The following is a 20928-nucleotide window of genomic DNA, read 5'->3' on the forward strand; positions in this document are numbered from 1 at the left end:
CACTCAGTTACGCATTATCTTCAGAAGTCAATTAATTTTACAGGATTATAGAATAAATGACGTTCAACAATACCTAAAATCAACAGAATGAAGTTTACTTTCCTCTTTCTGCCCAAATTTCTTCTTTAACATCGATGTGATCTGCATTGAACAGAACATGAATGAATAAAACCTGATCCATCAGTTATCGGCTCACCACAAGAATTCACTATGTGCATGACACAAAAAAACGACAAATATAAACTCTACAGTTGCGCGGTGGCATGAAAACTGGCAATCAAAAGATGATTGACCTTACACGTCGTCACAGAAAAGAGGTACAGATCCTGCTCACATGGAAGCTACCTAAATATAATCATTAAACAAATCTCTCAAGTTTCCTTTTTTTTGAATAACAAATCTCTCGAGTTAACACAATACACAGCGTTGTCTCTTGATAGACCATCATTGGGACCTAAACAAGAGGTTTGGTCACCAGAGAGAATTTCATTCCCAGTGATAAAAAATAAGCTATGATGACCAGAAACCACATTGGCTTAAGGCAGTTAGGCCACTTTAACATACATGTCATTGTGGGATATTTTGGGTATTGTGCCAACACGTTTTCCAGGGCAAAAAGATATTTCAACAAGGGTGATCCATAAGAGAAGATGCAGAGGGAGGTACTTCTATTTTAGACATCTCTCTCTCCCACACCACTGACCCCACGGCGATGATATCACATTGCAAAGAAAAATCCAAATACTAAGGATGATTCATTGTGAACTGTATTTCCAAAAGGCACTGTTATACAAAAAGTGTGACGGAAAACAGAGAAGTATGCAAGTCAGGTTCTAAAAATCTTCTCAATATGCCAGAATTTTGGCAGAATATTGCTTTGTGAGCATCTGTCCATGAAAAGGACTAATTGGGAGGATGAGTTTCCTGAAGTTAAAGAACATTCGAAAAGATCATGACAAAATATTAAAAACACTTCCAAGGGTTAAGGGAAAAGACCTCATTACAACACCGGTGACTGGTATATACCATTTTACAGAAGACTGGGCACATTAGGAGTAATTTATAAGTGGGGCAGATATATAAAGGATGTTGATAGGTTCCTCGCCGGCTCGCACAGTATTCAATACAATTCCAAAATTGCAACAAGTGTTCTCCGTGAAACAGTAGGGAAAAACTGATGTTCGAGAGAAGAGGAAGGATAGGATAGGGCGTGACGAGAGAGGGAGACGTCAGAGAGAGAAGGAGCGGGGAAGTCTCCTGCAGATTCGTCCGCCTGGAGCTCCTGGGAAAAGCGAGGAAGGGAAAGGGTTAGGGTGGCGTGAGAAGGAAGAAGGAGAGTAGGGGAGGGAGAAGGCTTACTTGGGCTCTTGTCTGATTCTCTTCCTCGGCCCCCCTTCCCTTATGACTCAGGGGGCTCTGTGAGTCATAACCTTTAGTGGGTTTGGGCCTGTTCGGACCCCCCTTTGTGGGCTGAAAAGACAGGGGGTCGTCTGGGCCCTTGCTGACGTTGATATTTCTGGATCAGGGTCTTAACAGATGTCTATCATCCCTCTCCCCCTCAGCCTTGGTATAGATGTTGAATACCATCCCATGGAAACTGGGACCAAGAGGGCCCTTGTTGAGGATATCCGCCACTTGATCAGGTTGCCTCCACCTTCTGTTATAATGTCACCCTTCTGTTGTCCATGCTGATCTACCTCGACATGTTTAGTCTGTCTGGTTGTGTTGAACCAGATTATGGGCAATAGTGATAGCATATTTTTTCATTAAACAATTAAACTGGGCCATCAGTCACAAACTTCAGGTGCTGTAGGATCCCTCAGATCCAAAAACCTTCACTGACTCCCAGGAGCAAGGAGCTGAAAGACTCTGCACTTGATCAAGAGACGACATGCTGTTTTTGTTTCTTCCAGCACACAAGACTGCCCCACAAGAAGGCACAATGGCTTGACATTGACCTTCAATCTACAACTGAGCCTGCCTAGTCAGCATTAGTGTAAAATTTCACAGATCTGTCCTTGGATTTAACGAAGCATATCCCCTGTCCTCGAGCTTTCTTGACGTACCTTAGGACACAGTGCAGCTTGCAGATGAGTCCCACGAGGGTTGTGCTTAAACTGATCAGTAAGCTGACTGCAAAACCAATGTAAGGGTTAGTATCAGTTAGGTAAATTTATTTAGCAATCAATCTTTGATACAAGGTTTGATCCATACAAGGACAGTGTCAATAGAGTCCCAGTTTTTCATTCAGGTCAATGGGTGTGCTCATGGGTTTGCATGACAATTTCTCAGTCTCCTTCCGCAAATTCAGGGTGTACTTCTGTTGAGACATAAAGGTACTGTCTCTGGAGTATGCCACCCATTTACAGCTGGCCATTTTCTTCCCCAAGGAAGTGATACCAAGTCACAGATACCATTCTTCTGGAATGTCCTCATCTCTTCATCCATGACCTGGCACCATTCACGACTTGATAAAGCTTCCACCATACTCAGCCGCTCAAAAGATGTAAAGTTAGAGATGTGGTTCAGTGGTCTTTGTGTACAGCTGTTGTTCCCTTTGCGCAGCAATAGGCCCAAAGAGTTCTTCCTCAGTAACGTGGATTTCATCATTATGACACTGCTAAGCTCCAGAATTTACTTGAATTTCATCCCCTTGATTGGATTGATCTGGTATAGGTACTTAAACCACTGCACTTGGGTGTGATGCCTGTGCCCCACCATCTTGGAGTTCTGTCTCCGGCAGTGGCTGACTCTGATCATTGCCCTGGGTCTATAGGTGGAGAGGAACTGACTGAATCAGATGATCATCGTGCGGGTTCGCAGAGTTGACTGGAAAAGAATATGATCCTTCCCCATAGAAAGGCTTGGCTTCATTGAACATCACACTGGGTAAGGCAAGGAATCACTTGGAAGATGGATAATACCACGTGTACATCTTGGTGGAGGAATGCCCCACAAAAATTACTACTGATGGAACTGGGATCCAACTTTCTAACCTCCGGAGTCTCTTCTTGAACACGGGCAGCACGCCGAAATGTCCAAGGAAGAAGCTCTATCTTCAACTCCACCTGGGATAGTGACTCGGCAGCTCACCCAGACGGCTCAAATAATTGAGATTCCTGGACAGTATTTAGTTTGTGAGGTGAACACTAGTCAGCATTGCCTCTACCATGTAAATCATTGGGACCCTCATATAAAGAATAAGGTCTAAGCTGTAGCTAATCCTCCTCTTGCCCCTTGCATTCTGCTGGGGTGTATGAACACAAGAGGATTAATCAACAATTGCCTTCAAAGAATGTAATAACTTCTGAATTGAAGTAGTCGCACGCATCCACAGACCGAAACCACTTTATGGTTGTATCAAACTTGTCTGTATCATTTCACTGAATACCTGCACAGCCCTACTTCAGATTTTTTTCTTCAGTACCCATACCCAAATATAGCTACTATATGCATTCACAAATACAATAAACCTACATGCCCCGGACAGGCTCATTCCAGGTGCTGGCCCCCTCAAATCACTATGTAAGAGATACTATGAAAAGAATCAAAGTAGGCATACTGGCGCTATGAAAAGATGTTCTCTTGTGTTTGCCCAACATACAGGTCTCACACAAGTTTGAACATCAAATCCAGAAAATAAGGAAGAAGATAGGCAACGAACTTCTAAAGGTGAATGGTCCATTAGGCTATGACGAAGCAGAATTCTCTCTTTTGCTCTTGTGCTCATTGGGTCCTCCTGGGTCCAAGCTGGCTCTCCGCTGCAACACATAAGCAATTTCCGTCTTCCAGCAGAAGCAACCCATCCACGCTCAAAGCAGATGTAATCTTCTTCTCCACAATTTTGTCATGTAAGAAGCAGCCAGTATAATTTCACCAGAGTAGACAAGAAAATTAGAGGCCACCATCTCCTCAATTGTGCCACCTCAGTTTTCAACTGCTCTAGCTCAGACCGGTGAGGGTTAGGGATCAACTACATTTGTCTGGTCTGAGTTGAGCTGCCATCTGATTCTTGAAATTTGGCCACCCACGCCTTGCGCTGGTCCCATGGCTTAGGAGGATATTCACGGATCTTGTAACAAGTCTCCTTGGTGCAATGGATTTGTTTGCGCTCGGTGAAATACAGGAAATCCTTCTCCTTTGACTCTCCCTGTCCCGAAGTACAGATTTCTAGACTGAAAACACTGTGGTGTCACCTTTTTCATCCTGAGATTGGACGCCAAGTCTTGCCTCTCCTCCATAAGTGTATAAATCTCATCAAGGTGTCTCTTCCTCATCAAGGCCTGTGTAAGATCTGTTATCTCACATCTTCATGCATGGGTTCACTCCCATGAGAAAGACAAAGAGTCAATCAGTGCATAAATTTGTCAGGAGTTTGAGTGCAATTGATGTGAACCTGATCCCACAGTTGCTTGACCATGCCCATTAGAAGGAAGTTATCATAGATGTCTGGATTCATGTTGCCGAGGTGCTATCCATAAATGAACCCCTCTTCATACCAATGGGGTCCTGAACAAGGTGCTTAATCAAGTATCTGGCCTTGAGTGTAAGCACAACAAACCTCTATCACTGGTAGAGTATGGTACTGCAAAACTTGATCTTCTCTGGAGCAGTAGGCATTGGATAAAAGATCTTGACTGACGTTGGTTTCCCCACTTCCTCTTGCCCAGTGGAAGGGATGCCGACCACACCCTATGTAGCTGTGCCATTTAGTTCCATCCTCTCTGTCAGCAGGAAATGCAGTAAGTCTCGTTGATGGGTTGCCCTCCCCCTAAATGACCGAGGTCGAGAATTGCCCCTTATCAGGAGATATGGATTTGCCAGGAGGAAGAAGCTTCCACACCTGCAATCACGTCCCGAGAGGAACAAGCTCTGATACCATGTCAGCTGCAGCAACAGCAGCAGTCTTCAGACAGACAGCAGACACGTCTAGGGTGAGGAAAAAGACTTTCTTATATCACGGGTTAAGGACTGGTATAAATACTAGTTTCTCAAAGTCTGGGTCCATTAGGAGTAAATTATGAGTGGGTCAGACAATGAAAGAGAATACATCAGGAATAATAAAGAGATATGGATACTGGGCCCATTTAGTTGAGGCCCAATACCATTTACAAATGAAGAGGAGAGAGATATAAACTATTATATCTAACACAGCTATAAGCATGAAGTCTATCCACGAAGTTCCACCTTACAATTACAAGGCAACCATTACCTCGTCATCATAGAGTAAGTTCGTAACCCAACCTTCTTCTTTCAATCTTTCGGCTTGGTACACGCCTGAGTCAAGAAAAGCTACGATTTCTTCTCTTTTCTTTCCTAAAGAAGAATAAATCAGAAGGCCGCAGTAAGAATGGATGTACCAACACATGCATTGGACATGAAAAAAATTGAAATACCTAGAGTTGAAGAAACGACGTCCAGCCAATTCCCATAAATATTATCAAGCAATGTCGTAAGCATTTCACAGTTTTCTTTTGACATGCTTTTAAGAGCTATCTGATCTCCTGCACTTTTATATTTCCCTAGGCGTTGCACTTGAGGCTCTATTCCCACTTTATCAAGGATACCTGTGCAGGACAAGTTGTAACGCAAAAAGCAATTAAAGTAATAATCTTTTTTTAAAAGGAAAAAGGAAGATCATCTTATCAGTAATCAACGTGCAATTAAATTTATGAACTATAAAATAAGATTTTAATTATGTTTCTCGGTCGCTCTACTCTGCTTCAATAGTACGAAGAAGAATGAGAACCAAGTCCGTTAATCATGAATCCATCATGTTACGGTGTGAAAATATATATTTGGATAAGGCAATACTCAATTATTCAAATAATTTGCCCTTTCATATAAGATAAACCAGAAAGTTGGGAATGGACTGACTGACTATTTTGAGACTAGCAAAATTCCAAAGGACAATATGGACCTTTTTACATTTTACAAGAATTTCAATACATCAGACAGGTACACCCATTATGGGAAGAGAGGAGACTGAAAAAGTGTTAAGAGAGGAAGAGAGAAGATAATGACATAACTCCAATGGAGTATATGTGTGGGTATATATATACCCTAGGAGAGAGAGAATGATAAGAGGGCTAATGGGCTTATAGAATAGGGCCCATTAGCCCATAAGGCGTAATATCTCACTAACACCCCCCCGCAAGCGAAGTGTGGATGTCATCCATGCCGAGCTTGGACACTGCACGTTGTAGGAGAGGGCGAGATAGTCCTTTGGTGAGGACATCAGCAGCTTGATCAGCGGATGGAACAAACTCCAAGTCAAAGATGCCCTCGTCCACGCGCTCCTTGAAGAAGTAGCGGTGGAGTTCCATATGCTTGATTCGTCCCTGTTGGCCAGGGTTCTTTGCCAAAGCGATTGCCGACTTGTTGTCGCAGTAGAAGTGGATCGGGCCTGAATACTCCACACGAAGGTCATGGAGGATCCCGTATATCCACTGGCCTTCAGAGGCCCCATCGGCAAGTGCCCGGTATTCGGCTTCAGCACTGGAGCGGGACACTTTGTCCTGCTTGCTGCTCTTCCAACTGACAAGACTGCCGAAGACAAAAGTGCAGTACCCCGTGGTGGAACGACAGTCCACAACTGAGCCGGCAAAGTCCGCATCAGTGTACACCTTCACGGTCCGCTCCATACTCCGAGGAAAGAACAAGCCCTTCCCGGGGCAGCCCTTTAGATACCCGGTTGGCCGCCTGACGATGGATCTCCTGCGGAGAGTGCATGAACTAACTGAGGAGGTTGACGGCCAAACTGATGTCGGGGCGGGTGTGGGTCAAGTACAGGAGTTTCCCCACCACCTGCTGGTACTGATATGCGTTCACCGGTGCTGAGTCCTCCCCCTTACCCAACTTGACGTTAGGGTCGATGGGAGTACTAACCGGCGCACACTCGGTCATGCCTGTCAAGGCCAGTAGGTCGACGGCATATTTCTGCTGTGACACAAAGATCCCCCGGGGGGAGTAGGCCACCTCAAGGCCGAGGAAGTAGCGAAGAGGCCCGAGGGCCTTGATCTCGAACTCCTTGGCCAATGCAGAGCTGAGGCGGCCGGCCTCTGCAGAATCGGACCCCGTGATGAGGATGTCGTCGACGTACACGGCCAAGATGGAGACACCCGCGGGACTGTGACGGAAGAATAGGGAGGCATCCCCATTGCTCTGAGTGTAACCCTCGGTCTTCATGACCGAAGAGAACCGACCGAACCACATCCGCGGCGACTGTTTCAGTCCATAGAGAGACTTCCGCAGCCGGCAGACGGTGCCTGGAGGACCAAGGGTATACCCGGGAGGTGGCTGCATGTACACCTCCTCCGTCAAGTCACCGTGGAGAAATGCATTCTTCACATCAAACTGTTGTATCGGCCAGTCGGAGTGAGCCGCAAGCGCCAAGAGGAGACAGACTGTTTCCATCTTCGCCACAGGAGAGAATGTCTCGAAGTAGTCCACACCATACGACTGAGTAAACCCCCGAGCCACAAGTCGAGACTTGAGGCGCTCAAGAGTACCATCGGCATGATGCTTCTTGGCATGAATCCACTTGCAATCCACCGCCCTCTTGCCAGGAGGAAGTGGAGCGACTTCCCAAGTGTGGTTCTTGAGCAAGGACTACATCTCCTCATCCATCGCCGCTTTCCAATGAGGAGAAGCAAGAGCATCGGATAGGCGACGAGGAAGTGGATGTGACTCGATGTGAGAAAGAAAGGACCGGTAGGAAGGGCTTAGCCGGTCAAAAGAGAGATAGTGAGATAAGGGGTAGAGAGGTGTGCGAGTGCACTGACGAACCCCTTTTCAAAGGGCGATGGGCCATCCCAACTGAGCGTCATCATCCGTAGGCGAGGGAGACGCATCGTCCGACGGAGGAGCGGAAGCAAAGGGGGGAGAAGAGGCTAGCTACGCGGGGGTAGAGAGAGGCTCCCCGGGGGAAGGAGGTGCACTAGGAGAAGGATACGGTGCACCGAGAGTAGAAGGTAGCTCCCCGGGGTGAGAGAAGGACTCCCCGAGGGAAGGGGGTGCACTAGGAGGAGAATACGGTGCATCGGGAGATGAGGCGGTAGGGGGCAAGGGAGAAGTGGACGTGGCGGGAGACAGCGACAGTGGAGGAATGGGTCCCACAAATGGAAAGGGTTCCAAGGAAGGAGTCGAAGAAGCCTCATCCAGCGGAAGGCGTGACGAGGTAGAGTCACCGAAATAAGACTCATGCTCGGCAAAGGTGACGTTTGCCGAGATGAAAAACTGCCGAGACGGAGGGTGGTAACAACGGTAATCTTTCTGGAGAGAAGCGTACCCGACGAAGACGCACCGAAGAGCTCTAGCATCGAGCTTCGTGCGAGATGGAGCCGTGTCGTGGACGTACGCCGTGCACCCGAAGATGCGAGGGAGTAGTCCAGTCCGCAGCGAGAGATGGGGGAAAGCCGTGGTGAGACGAGCCAGTGGGCTGACAAACCCCAGGGGCTGGGAGGGGAGACGGTTTACGAGATGGGTACTCGTTAAGACCGCCTCACCCCAATACGCCCACGGAACATAATAGTTCAGCAGAAGGTTACGGGCGGTCGACGTGACATACCCGATCCGACGTTCCGCCATACCGTTCTGTTCAGGGGTGGCCACACAGGAGGACTCGTGGAGAATCCCATGGTCAGCAAAGTACGTGGCCAACTCGGTGTTGACGAAGTCCCGCGCATTATCGGAGCGGAACCGCTGAATACCCCGGCCAAACTGAGTACGAACCAAGCTGCAGAAGTGACGGACCGTCGGAGCAACCTCAGATTTGTCGGTCAACAAGTAAACCCAGGTGTAGCGGCTGGCCTCGTCAACAAAGATCTGAAAGTATCGGTGGCCCTTGAGGCTGGCCTGCGGGGCGGGTCCCCAAACATCACTATGGATGCGAAATAATGGAGTGGATGAGTGCGAGGTAGACGGAGAAAAAGATGAACGACGGTGCTTTGCCAACTGACAGGCTTCACACACAATAGTCTGAAGTTCCAATCCAGTACACATCGAAGGAAAGAGACGCTATAAAACTGAAAATGGCGGGTGACCCAGCCGTTGGTGAGCCAACTGGAGACGTCCCATACGCGGCACATCCGCCGGTCGGATTAGGCGGTGAAGTAGGAAGCACCGAGAGCGTCCCCCATCGTCCAACAACAGCAACCCGTTCTCCCGCCTAATCGGTGTAGTCCGACCCACCTTGTCAGACAGAAACATCCCGTCAGGCTGGAGGTGAAAGGAACAGGACAGACTGTCAACCAAACGCTGAGGAGACATAAGGATAGCTCGCAGGGCGGGGACATGAAGAACATTGCTGACCACTCCGAGGCCGTCTACAAAAACTGCCCCAATTCCAACAACACGCAACCGTCCACCACCGGCTGTAAGAACTGTACGGTCCCCACTATGCCTTTCGTAGGATACAAACCGGTCATTGAACGGGGTCATGTGTTCGGTTGCCCCCGAATCAAGAACCCAGGTCGTATCCGATACGAGAGGCGAGTGGGGAGCCGTGTGACCACAATACCACTGTTCAGACGGAGAGAGAGAGAACGCACCAAATCTACCAAAGTGTGTCGTGGACTGAGTCGGAGTCTGCATGGCAGCCACTTGGTCACGGAGACGGGCCAAGTCAGCTTGGAGCTGCTCGATAGTCGCCGGGCTGGTAGAGGGGGAAGAGGAGGAGGCGACCATAGCTTTCCCGTCGGTAGTCTCCTTCTTTTTCCGGTTGTCATACTGACGCTTCTTGCACCACTTGCGAAGATGTCCAGGCTTGCTGCAGTAGGAGCAAATCAGCACGGAGGGGGCCACCTCCGCGGTGGGAGCAGGAGCGGGCGAGGGAGGCCGGGCGAGGAGGGCAGTCGAGTCACGAGCTGCCTCCGGGGAGAGAGTGCCAAGAACATGGAAATGGCTCTCCTCTTCCTGGAGTTCCTTCACCAAGTCGTCAATGGACGGAAGGCCGTCCTTGCGATGTAGGGCACAGCACCGAGTGTCGTCATACTCCTTGTTGAGACCATAAAGAAACCCCAAGAAGCGGAGGCGAAGAGTGTTCTGGAATGACTTGCACGTCGGATCATCCGTCGGCAAGTAGTAGTCCACCTCGTCCCACAGCTTCTTGTGTTCCAGCGCATAGTCCGAGATGGACAGTGCACCCTGGCGAAGGTTGCTGGCTTTGGCCACTAGCATAAAGAGGCGCCAGTTGTCCCCTTCGCGGCCGCAAAAGGTGTTGGCCTGGTCCCAAAAGCCCTTCACGGTGGAGCAGCAAGGAAACCGGTCACGGAACGAGGATCCCAGGCAGGTCGTGTAGAGCCAACCAAGGACGAAGTGTTCCTCGGCTTCCCACGCCGCATAGTGCAGATGGGTCGGTGGAGGAGGGGCTTGCGTACAATGCTTGAACAATTGGCGAGCCTTGAGAGTGGTCTCGACAAAGTGACGCCACTGTAGCAAATTCGGGCCCTGGAGACACGTCGAGTCGGGAACCGCCGGCAGGGAATGAGTAACCTTGTGTGACAAGGGTTCTCGTTGAAAATCTGCATCGGTGAAGCCGTCGGCTGTGATGGCCTGTTGACGAGTCTGACCCGTGGAGTAAAGTTCCTCCGACATCGGAACCGTGGCAGTAACTGAGACTGCTGTTGTAACTGGGGCTGCAGCTCGTGCTGTCTGCAAGGCTAGGCTGCGGCTGCGGCTAGGCTGCGGCTGCAGCTGCTGCTTCGGCGGCGGCTGCAGGCTACGGCTGCGGCTGCGGGCTGCGGTCTGCGGCTGCGGCTGCGGCTGCTAGCAGCAGCTGCGGCGGCGGCTGCGGCTGTGCGCGGCTGCGGCGGCGGCTGCGGCTGTGCGCGGCTGCGGCGGGCGCGCGGCGGCGGCTGTGACTGCAGCTGTGCGCGGCTGCGGCTGCGGCTGCGGCTGGCACGCGCCTGCGGCTGCGGCTAGGGCTGCGGTTGCTGGCTGTGCATGGCTGCGGCTGGCGCTCGGTTGTGGCTGGCGCTCGGCTGCGGCTGGAAGAGCTCTGGAGCTCTGTTACCATGTTAAGAGAGGAAGAGAGAAGATAATGACATAACTCCAATGGAGTACATGTGTGGGTATATATATACCCTAGGAGAGAGAGAATGATAAGAGGGCTAATGGGCTTATAGAATAGGGCCCATTAGCCCATAAGGCGTAATATCTCACTAACAAAAAGCATAAGCCAATTTCAAAAGGTTTCCCTTTTTGCAGTGTTGATTATTGGATCCCCTGTCAAAGGTAGAGAATCTGGCTTATAAATCCATAAATCTTTGCGTCATAAGAGCGCTTCTACAAATAGAAGAAAATCAAGGCTAAAAGGGAGTCTCTCGACCTGTTTGTGTTTCCTTCCTTGTTTTTTTTCTTCCTTGTGTTTTCCTCATTATAGATGTACATTTATCGGCACCAAATCATGAGAGATCTGGAAGATTCTTTCAAAATAAAGAGCTCTGCTAGAACCCTACAGTTCTCTCATGGAAATCGTTTCTAAATAGTAAGACATAGATGTAAGAGTGGCAGCCGAGTGGAGGCGACGTGGACGTCGCCTTTTAGAAAACTGCTATTTAAAGGGTAGGGCTACTTCTATTTAAAGGGAAATCACAAAGTGCCAAATGGCAAATACGCCCCTAATGGGCTTAGAGTGCCAAAGATACTCTTGGACGTAAAGAATCGTACAAATGTCATAAGGATCCCCTTTTTCTTTATAACTCTATTGGGCCTGCACAAAATGGCCCATCACATGTATCCTCCATGAAAGGGGCCTCCCACTTGTGTGAGCTAAAATCACCTCAACAATACTTGTGTTACATACTGGCTAGAGGCGCTAGATGCAAAGACAGGGTTCACAGGAGTCAATTTCCGGAGGAGCAAACTTTATCAATGAACTAAACAAATATGAACTGCCATAATATGACACAACTGACAAAACAAACCCAGAAGATAGTGAGAGAGGAGTCGAATGCCAAATGATAAGCCTTCACAACTCCAGAAAAATTCAAGAATTAAACAAACAATATTGCATAAACCCCACCCAAGTCAGCAAAGGAATCTTGGTGCAACTTGAATCTCTTTGTGCAAGTCAATAAATGAATCTTTCCCCTTAAATCTCTTTTTCAGCAATCCGTTTGATCTTGTTTGCTTAACCAACTGCTATTGATCTCTTGCGGTTTTGAAACCTCTAGATAGAATGAGGCATCCGAGATGAAAACACCCACTGTACTAATCATGGCAAATTAACAGTAACTGTTCCTGTCAGAGCTTGGTTCGCAAAGGTTCATCATCGACTGCAAACCCCCCGCACAAAGACTGAAACCAGTAGAGAGTTTGAGAATTGGAAATTTTAATAGGAGCCAGATGGAGTTGACATTGCCCACAGCTAACCTCACAAGCGCACGAAGTTACAGGACACTGATAAGACCTCCTCTGACTGAGAAAAATAGTTGCAGCAATATTAAAGTTAACCTTCTACCTCTGGTAGCCAGACAAAAGGTAAACAAGGATTAATTCAATCTGTCTATCTCAATGGAATATTTCACCCCTATCAACGAGATTAAGGTTCATCTAGGATGACAACATAACCTGGGGATCTCTGATGCAGAAAGAGAAGTCCTAATTCAAGTAGCCTTATGATCCAATCAAATTCACAACTCTAAAACCCGCCAGTTTCTTTCTAGAACGATGGTAAATTGTCTAGACATTTAATAAGGCCCCTGTAAGGACCTTCATCCGCATGTCATCTTTGAATTAATAAGGTTGGGTTTTACCCACTCACTTTCAACAAAGGAGGAGATTCAGGATGGGGATGATTGTTTTTCAAGAAGTTGTTGGCGAGCGAAGTTGGAGATACTCCAACATCATCAACAAGGGAGACCCAATCGGGTTCAACCTCAATATCACTGCAGGAGAAGGTCGACCTGGCTGTCTCTTCCTACATCCTCTGTTTTCCAGATCAAATACTTGCAGGAAGCATCATTTCCATCGATGTCTTCTACATCGGTAATGTTCTTGGATAGTAGTTATTTTGAGTAATCTTCCAGACTTTATTTTGTAGATTATTCTTGAAGTTCATGTGTGAGTTTCATTTATAACATTGTTAAAGATTCCTGATATCACGACTTCTCGAAATTCTTCAATCAAAGATATCGCCGTCTGTGTAAATTCAGACTCGTAACATTATTCCTCTTTTTTTCATTTTACATATGCTCCTTAATAGTTGTGTACATCATTAAGTGACCCACTTAAGGCCATTATGTTTCTTTTTTTGTACTGCATTTGGGCCCATGATACGTGATCCCACACTTAAATGGGAACTCCTAATAATGAAGGGTGATTTGTCTAAGATGAAGCCTTATGGCGACAACTGACCTAGGAAAATTGTTGATGCCAATCATTTATCTTGGAATTACCTGCAACATTTGCAAAAGAAGAAAATTTGGACTTACCTCTGATAAAAGATGCTTGAACAGTCAACCCATAGATAGAGACATAAGCACTGGGAGGCATGTACAACTCTTCGCAAGCACAAGCCAGGTAGTATTCCTTGACTCCACAAAGAGGCATGTAGCTAATTATCAACTTACCTACAGAAAGTACAAAAAAAATATGATACCGTTGAAGAAAGATAAAGATTTAATTTGAATTAACTAATGATAAGATTGATCAAAGTTGTTATTAATCACAAAATTGATGAAAAAGAAAGTGAGAGTAACGGTGGGATTTAGGAAATTAGTCCTCAGTTTTTCTTATGGAAACTCTTCACTTTAAAATGCCAACGAGTCTGAAGAACTTGATACAAATTACTGACCGGAAAATTTGGTGCTTCTGTCATGTAAACCTCGTCATGTTTAATCACGTACCGTAAAATCGATGAAATAAGAGTACACTTAAAACCCTCATAACTGAAAAGGGACATTCATAGATATATAATTCCCATATTCGCTTAAATTCCACCAAATTCTCCAAGGAAATCAATGCCACATGAAATATAGACACCTACAGTATAATTCAGAGAAATTCCTAAATTTCTATGCCATGCTATGTAAAGAACACAAAGAATATCGTACTGACAGTAAAGTACCGGAGCAAAAAAAACTAATCACCTGACTTCCTGAAATTCAATATATGCCTTCGTATCTCTTCTACCTTGGCCCATCCACAATCGAGAGGTTCTATTTGAAGGTATACTGCAGAAATACGAGGATCATGAGCAGCCTTTATGAAGTTTTCACAAATTTGCGGTAGTGATAGACCAGATGATAAACTGCTCTTCGTTTGATCAGGGATCTGCCCAATGAAATCACGCAGCCCAACAATTAATCAACCTTTTTCCCTCCTTCCTAGCATCAATGAATTACAAAAAACCACGATTCCGTTACTATTTAATGTCTCATCCGAGCTAATGCCTTAAAACATATGGAAAACTAGCCGATCGAGCGAGGAAGGAAATCCTGATTGCACCAAACACAGCGTCGAGCGCATAAATTGCAAATTTCAGTGGCAGTCAATCTTCACTTGTTATCTCCAAACGAAATCAAGAAGCAAAAATATGAGATAAATTCAAATTTTGATTGAAATTAGATTGAAATCAAGTCCACTACGTCAAAGTTTTTACCGGCGGACGAGCACAAAGAAAATAGAGAATAAGAGAGACTGACCGTCCCTTTCAACTTCATGGAGAGAACGCTGCCCTTACGAACTCGTTCCCACGGCAAGGCAAACAACATCCTCAACCGCACCAGGAACCGTCTCCACCAGTCAAACTCAACGATCTCAAACGCATCGCTAGGCAACTCCTGCGTCCCGGCAGGGCTCCCATTCCCCCTGTCAACCTCAACAACCTCCTTCCGCGGTTCAACACCAGAATCTGCGCCATCAACGCCGCCATTACCGTCTCCGGAGGAGAAACCAGCACCAAGATCGCCTCTTCCACCCTGAGTCTCTTCCTCGATCGGAGAAGACGATGAAAACGAAGAATCAATCGCCGTTCTACGGCGAGAACATCCGACGAGCGGCGATCGAAGGCGGCGCGGCGGCGGAGTCGCCGGAAACCGCCAGATCTGCGGCGAGGAAGCGGCGGCGATGTGGATTGCCCGGTGGAGAGAGCTCAGGCGGTTGGGAGGGGATAACAGCAGCTTCGCCATAGCCACGCTGCCCAGTTCAAAATTTGTAACTGCCTGGCAGTCGGCCTTCCTCCGTCGTATTTATACCTCTGGGCTCTGGGAGGCGGACGGAGTGCCACGTGGCATGTTTCTGGTCACCTGGGCAAAGCCCATTATGGGATTTGACTTCTGGGTCATGGAAATTGTAGCCACTCGTGGGAATGATTATCTAGTAGTGAATTTTTTTTTTTCTTGAGTTTTCCCTTTCCCATGGTTTGAGATTGAGTTTATAATGTTTTTTTCTCTTTCAAAAGTTGGGTTTTAGAGGGTTTTTCAACTTTGGGCTCTGTGGCGTGATTTCAAAGTTTTAAGTTTGTTGGATTATTTGAAGAAAACTCTCATTGGAGTGGATAAGATGAGGACAAGGTAGGTTATTCCCATGAGTTTTATAATATGAAGGTTAGTGTTTTTATTTTTTCGTTAATTCATTTCCTGATTTTTACAATTTCAGTGTTCCACAAACACGTTTTCTATTGAATGCTGGGGGATAAGATTAATTAGGTAATGTTAAAACTTTAAAGCAGGTTCATTGGAGACATAAAAAATACCTAAAATTTTTGAAAGAAAATTAAAACAGGCCTCCTAGCCTCACTAGAATAGGAGGGGGAATATGGTTTGGATCATGGAAACTTGCATCAATGAATGGATTAAGTTTCCATTACACTAGCCCATTTAATTTAAGGTGATCTGATATTTTTCTTGGTAAAGATTATGTGAGCATGAAGTTATTCTTTGGATGCTTTTCTGGTGCTCTTGCTTTGTATCTCTGTATCACATGTGTCACCTGTTCGTATCTACCTCATCTAGGTGCACAACCTCCAAAATAAATGGATGCCTTCATCGAGAGTCTCTAAAGTGTACTTTAAATGAGATAGTAAAGGTAAATCTTAAATATGCATTTTTACTCTATTAATTTCTCAATTCCTTAATTAGATGGGCTCCAATCAGTATTTTAGACACATCCCCCTTAAAAATATGCATGCAGGTCTCCAGCCATGCAGCTCGTGCTACTACAAGTGGTACAACCTTTCACACCTCAGTTAGCCACTATTCATGACATTCTGGATCTCTATATTGTTGGTCGTCACATGCTTCCATCTTTAGTTAGCCACTATTCGAGAAAGGAAATTGAGTGGATGACTTGAACAGCATGAAAATTACACATTCCATTGTCCCAATATGTGAAGTGTGAAGTGTGTGAAATATGTGAAGTGTGAAGTGTGTGTTTTAATATAATCACCTTTGCTTACCCTTGACTGGCACTTAAGGATATATTAATGGGAATAACCTAAAGCAGGTCATTAGATAGAGTGGTGATATATTCATGATACCCACATACAGTTCTGATACCATGATAAATGCATGTGTATTTCCATACATTTTAGATGTTTTTGGTATTATTAATTTAGAATTTATCACGTTATCACTTGAATTAACTAAATATTTATGCACTAGCTATAAATTCTAATTTTTGCACATTATGGTTATTTTTTACTAAACTTCTTGACTTCTTTTAAGTTAAGCAATTGTATTACTGATGAGTATTTTAAAGTTTCACATGTGCAGAAATTTACAGGAATGAGAAGATGGTAATTCTTAAATAGTTGGAGAATTTTTTAGAGTTAAGTGGTCCTCTAAAGGGGCTTGAAAGGAGCAAAAGTTGTGGGCCTTCAAAAGATAGGTCTGAAGGACATGGGCCAAAACCTGGCATGCCCATTGGGCTTTCAAAAGCCTCACAAAGAAATAAGCTAAAGATTACAAGGGGAAGCTCTCAACCAATGGAGAAAAAGAGGCAAAATGGCAAGAAAAGATAATAGAAAATGCCCAAGGGTATTTTAGTAACTATCCCAATGTATAAATATTCTCCCTCATTTCTCCTCATTCTGGACGTGCTCTGGCAAGTGGCTGGCCATCAATACAAGGTGTTTTTCAGAATCCAGGTTGTTCAACCTGCTTGATATAAGTTTATTGAAGTTTTCTCTTTACCTCATCTCTTGTTTGCATTGAAAAACACCTGATCTTGGTGAAATATAAGGATCCAGACTTGAGAGGAAACACTGGGCTCAGTAAACTTGCACTGAGGTTTTAGTCATAGATTTCTGTTTTCTCATCATTATCTATCCATTCACCCTTAAAATCCATCACTTTCTCACTCTAAACTATCATTTCCCCCTTTCTCTCCATAGAATCATCCTTTTATCTCTCTAGACCTTCATCCATATCCCAAATTCATCCTCTCAAAATTTTTGAAAAAATCTCCTTCATTTGCACCTTCAAATTCTATCTCAAACTCCCTCTACTCCCTTCTTCAGTTTTTTCTCTCTATCTCCTCATTTTGACATTTTCTCTCTCTAAAACTATTTCTATCTCACACTAGACTCTGCCTCATCTTTCCAAATAATCCCTAGAAAAATTTTCATTAAAAATTCATTTTTGAACCTTTCAAATTCAGATTTCTTCCATTTTGTGGCGCCCTTGTGCGGTGGCGTGCGCTACTCGGCAGTGCGCTTGCGCCAGCAGGCGCACTTGCCCGCCGCTCGCGCACGCGCCATAACTGCAACTGCTGGACACAGAAGCACCACTCTTGAGAACTTAGCTGATTTCCGTTTAAGTCCACAAGAGGTCGACCGGTTCGAACCGGTCCGAATCGGGTCAGACCGGCCTTAAAAAAAAAACAATTACATATATATTTGTTTTTTTGGGCCAAGCCCAACAGGCGACCCACTAAGGTCAGCCCTATAGGGGGAACACCAGGCCCCTCGGCCCATCTGGTCTGCCATCACCACCGTCGCCGCCGCTGCCTCTGCTGCCTCTATCTCTTCGCCAACTCCACTGCCTCCGCCGCTACTAACGCCGCTGCCGGCGCCGGCGATCGCCAGACAAGGTAAATTTAATAGTCTTTAGCATTTAAAAATAAAAAAAATCAAAAAATTGGGGGGAAATTATTTTCTGAATTTAAAAATTCCAAAAAAATCAGGAAAAATCCCTAAAATTAATATAATCAATTTCTAGTGATTTTAACATTAAAAAATCTGTCTCTCTTGTTATTAATATTTCTAGTGGTTTTTGGTGTAAATTAAACTCCAGAAAATTCTAAAAATATTTATTTTTTATTCTGTTGTTCAGAGAAATTAGGAAAATTAGTGTAAAATATTTTAAGTATTTTTATTTTTAGTTATGTTTGAATTTAAATCATATGAAATTATATAAATAAACTAAAAATCCAGAAATATCCCAGAAATTGTATTTTTCACTTTTAAACTCATTTTCTTCATTCCTAGCTTGAGAAAAATTCTGAAATTAAATTTCTGCCTCTCTGTGGGTCGACCTCTTACTTGCCCTATATTAATTACAGAGTATTTAAGTGGAAATTTTCATAAATATTGTTTGTTAAGTCTGAATAAAAACAATGACATTTAAACCCTAAATTTGGACTTATCAAGTTCCATCTTACTATATATAGATAATGAGGCCAGCTTTCTATTATTCTCGTTTTTGTCATAAAAATTAAGAAATCAGTTTGGTTGCTCAACCTGTTGGATTCTATGCCACGATTGACATGACACCTTGATGATTAATGCAGCATAAAGAGCACAGCAGAATCATTCATCCAAGTCCCTTTTATCCATCTCATCCACATCTAAATAATCTCAACACACTATATTTCCTCCCTTCGCCTAATCCACATTCCACCTTTTACACCTTCACACAGAAATGCACACACACACATATATATGTATGTATGTATGTATTAATCTATTCGCCTCGTCATCTCTCAATCATTCATACAGCCTATTCGTCTCTCACACAATATATATTTAAATTACGACCACTCCCAATCCTTCCCAAAATCATATATTCATAAATTCATATATGAATATATATATTTATATATTCATAATAACTATCACTATTAGTTACCATTAACTATCCCTATATGTATCTTTGCTCTAATAAAATACACATTCTCATACTCGAATCACCATTTAAAAGAGACATAGTCTGTAATATATGCTCCCTATGGAGACGAATATTTTCATCTCTCTATAATCTTATATTTTTATTTCATATATAAATATCAATGAATGAATAAATTAAACACCCTAAGATTTGAGTTCATCATGTGGGTCATTACAGGGGAAAAATCCATTAGGGATTGTACATATTTTTATCTTGATATTTTATTTTCCCGCACTATTTATTCTAACAGCGAGTATTGTCAGCAAAGAACATGGAAATATGCACAGAAAGTAATATTTTTAACACTCTTTTTATTGGTAATTACTCAGTCATGTCCTTCTACATTTTTATTTATTAGGAAATTAATTCACATGTTTACAAAACAAATTAATGACATCATAATTAAATATATGATAAGAATCATGATCCTGTGATGTTACAATAAATCATATGAAGCACATCATTCTAATTTCAATACACTTGAAAACAGTGTGTGGATTTCTGTAATCATTATTCTGAAAACGTTCCCTAATTATCCTTGAAAGAAAACTTAGATTATAGATTTATTGAATAATTTAAATTTTTTATTTTTTAAGATGTATGAATACTTGGAAGGACAATTAATAAGTACACAATATTTCACAATATGATTTCTTAGCTTGATGATTGTTTTGAACGTTACCAGTACTTAGTAAATTGTTTTAGGGACTATAACTTTGATTTAGGATTAGGGTAATTGAAAATACGATTATAAATATATTTCATGAAGAATACTTTTTGAAAAATCTTTAACATTTTGAATCACATCTTTCACTTATAACCGAGACTTTGTTAGGAATAAAGTCAACTTGAGAAATGTACGATAAAACTTTTTAGAATAAAGGCAAGAATACTAGTATGATAAAGAATAAAGGCAAGAAAACTAGTATGATAAAACTGTTTAGAATTATAACTAGTATTATTTATAAAATGGTATCAAAAAATGATAAAGAATCGCAAGAGGATATTTTGATGAAGATTGGGCTCAGTGTGATATAGTCCTTTAGAGAGATATTTTTTGATATTCACACATTATCTTTGGATGTTGAAAATATAATTTCTTTGAACCTGTAAAAATAGAATTAAAAGAACACAAGCTCAATTGAAATAAAATAAGTTTTAATGAAAATGAAAATCGTTTATGTCCTTTTTATGATACTTATGACACTCATGCATCATTTCTACATGTTTAAAATTTTGTTTCTAATGATGAATCTTGTGATCAAATTAGAATAAAATTTCAGGTCAAGAAATTTTTTGAAGAAAGCTGTGAATAAATTGAGGATCGTGAAGCTTAACCCTTCACTATGGGTTGTGAAAGATGGTTTGAACCTTGACTAAATAGAAGAAAATTGAAGAATCTACTCCATATAGATGGGCATTCTGAACATAATTTATTTATGTTAAAGAAATTAGTTTTAGAAGGACCTTGAGAGTAATAAGATATAGAGATTTTCTGGACCAGTTTATGCAATTTGAAAATACTTTATATGGTTAATGTTATGCTTGATTGATTTATTTTTTCATCACATGTGAATTTAATTATCATTAAAATCATTCCCAGAAATATCTCAAAGTATAAATTCATTCAATTTTCTATTGAAAGTATTACAAATATTGTTAAGTATTATAATCATCACATGTGAATTTAATTTTCTATTGAAAGTATTAAAAATACTGTAAAGGTAGTGATTTTCATGGCTATTTTATAACTTTTAATCCAAACGTGTTTTAAATTATGATGATAAAGAGGAAACTACCAATGTTATTAGTAATC

The 20928-nt window shown here is 43.3% G+C and overlaps 1 protein-coding gene across 1 annotated transcript in view; it reads right to left on the reverse strand.

The window, feature by feature from the left end:
* SPPA (signal peptide peptidase) overlaps positions 1–15174 on the reverse strand; it is a 32765-nt gene extending 17591 nt beyond the window's left edge. The window contains exons 1-6 of the mRNA XM_078576827.1: positions 14649–15174; positions 14094–14277; positions 13437–13574; positions 5397–5567; positions 5213–5316; positions 74–141 (exon numbers count right to left, since the gene is read on the reverse strand). Coding sequence (XP_078432953.1) covers positions 74–141; positions 5213–5316; positions 5397–5567; positions 13437–13574; positions 14094–14277; positions 14649–15134 — 1151 coding nt within the window. The 5' untranslated portion in view covers positions 15135–15174. The remainder of the gene's footprint in view (positions 1–73; positions 142–5212; positions 5317–5396; positions 5568–13436; positions 13575–14093; positions 14278–14648) is intronic.
* Positions 15175–20928: the final 5754 nt, after the last annotated feature.

The sequence above is a fragment of the Wolffia australiana genome, chromosome 6 (genome assembly GCF_029677425.1).
Source record: "Wolffia australiana isolate 7733 chromosome 6, ASM2967742v1".
NCBI lineage: Eukaryota > Viridiplantae > Streptophyta > Magnoliopsida > Alismatales > Araceae > Wolffia > Wolffia australiana.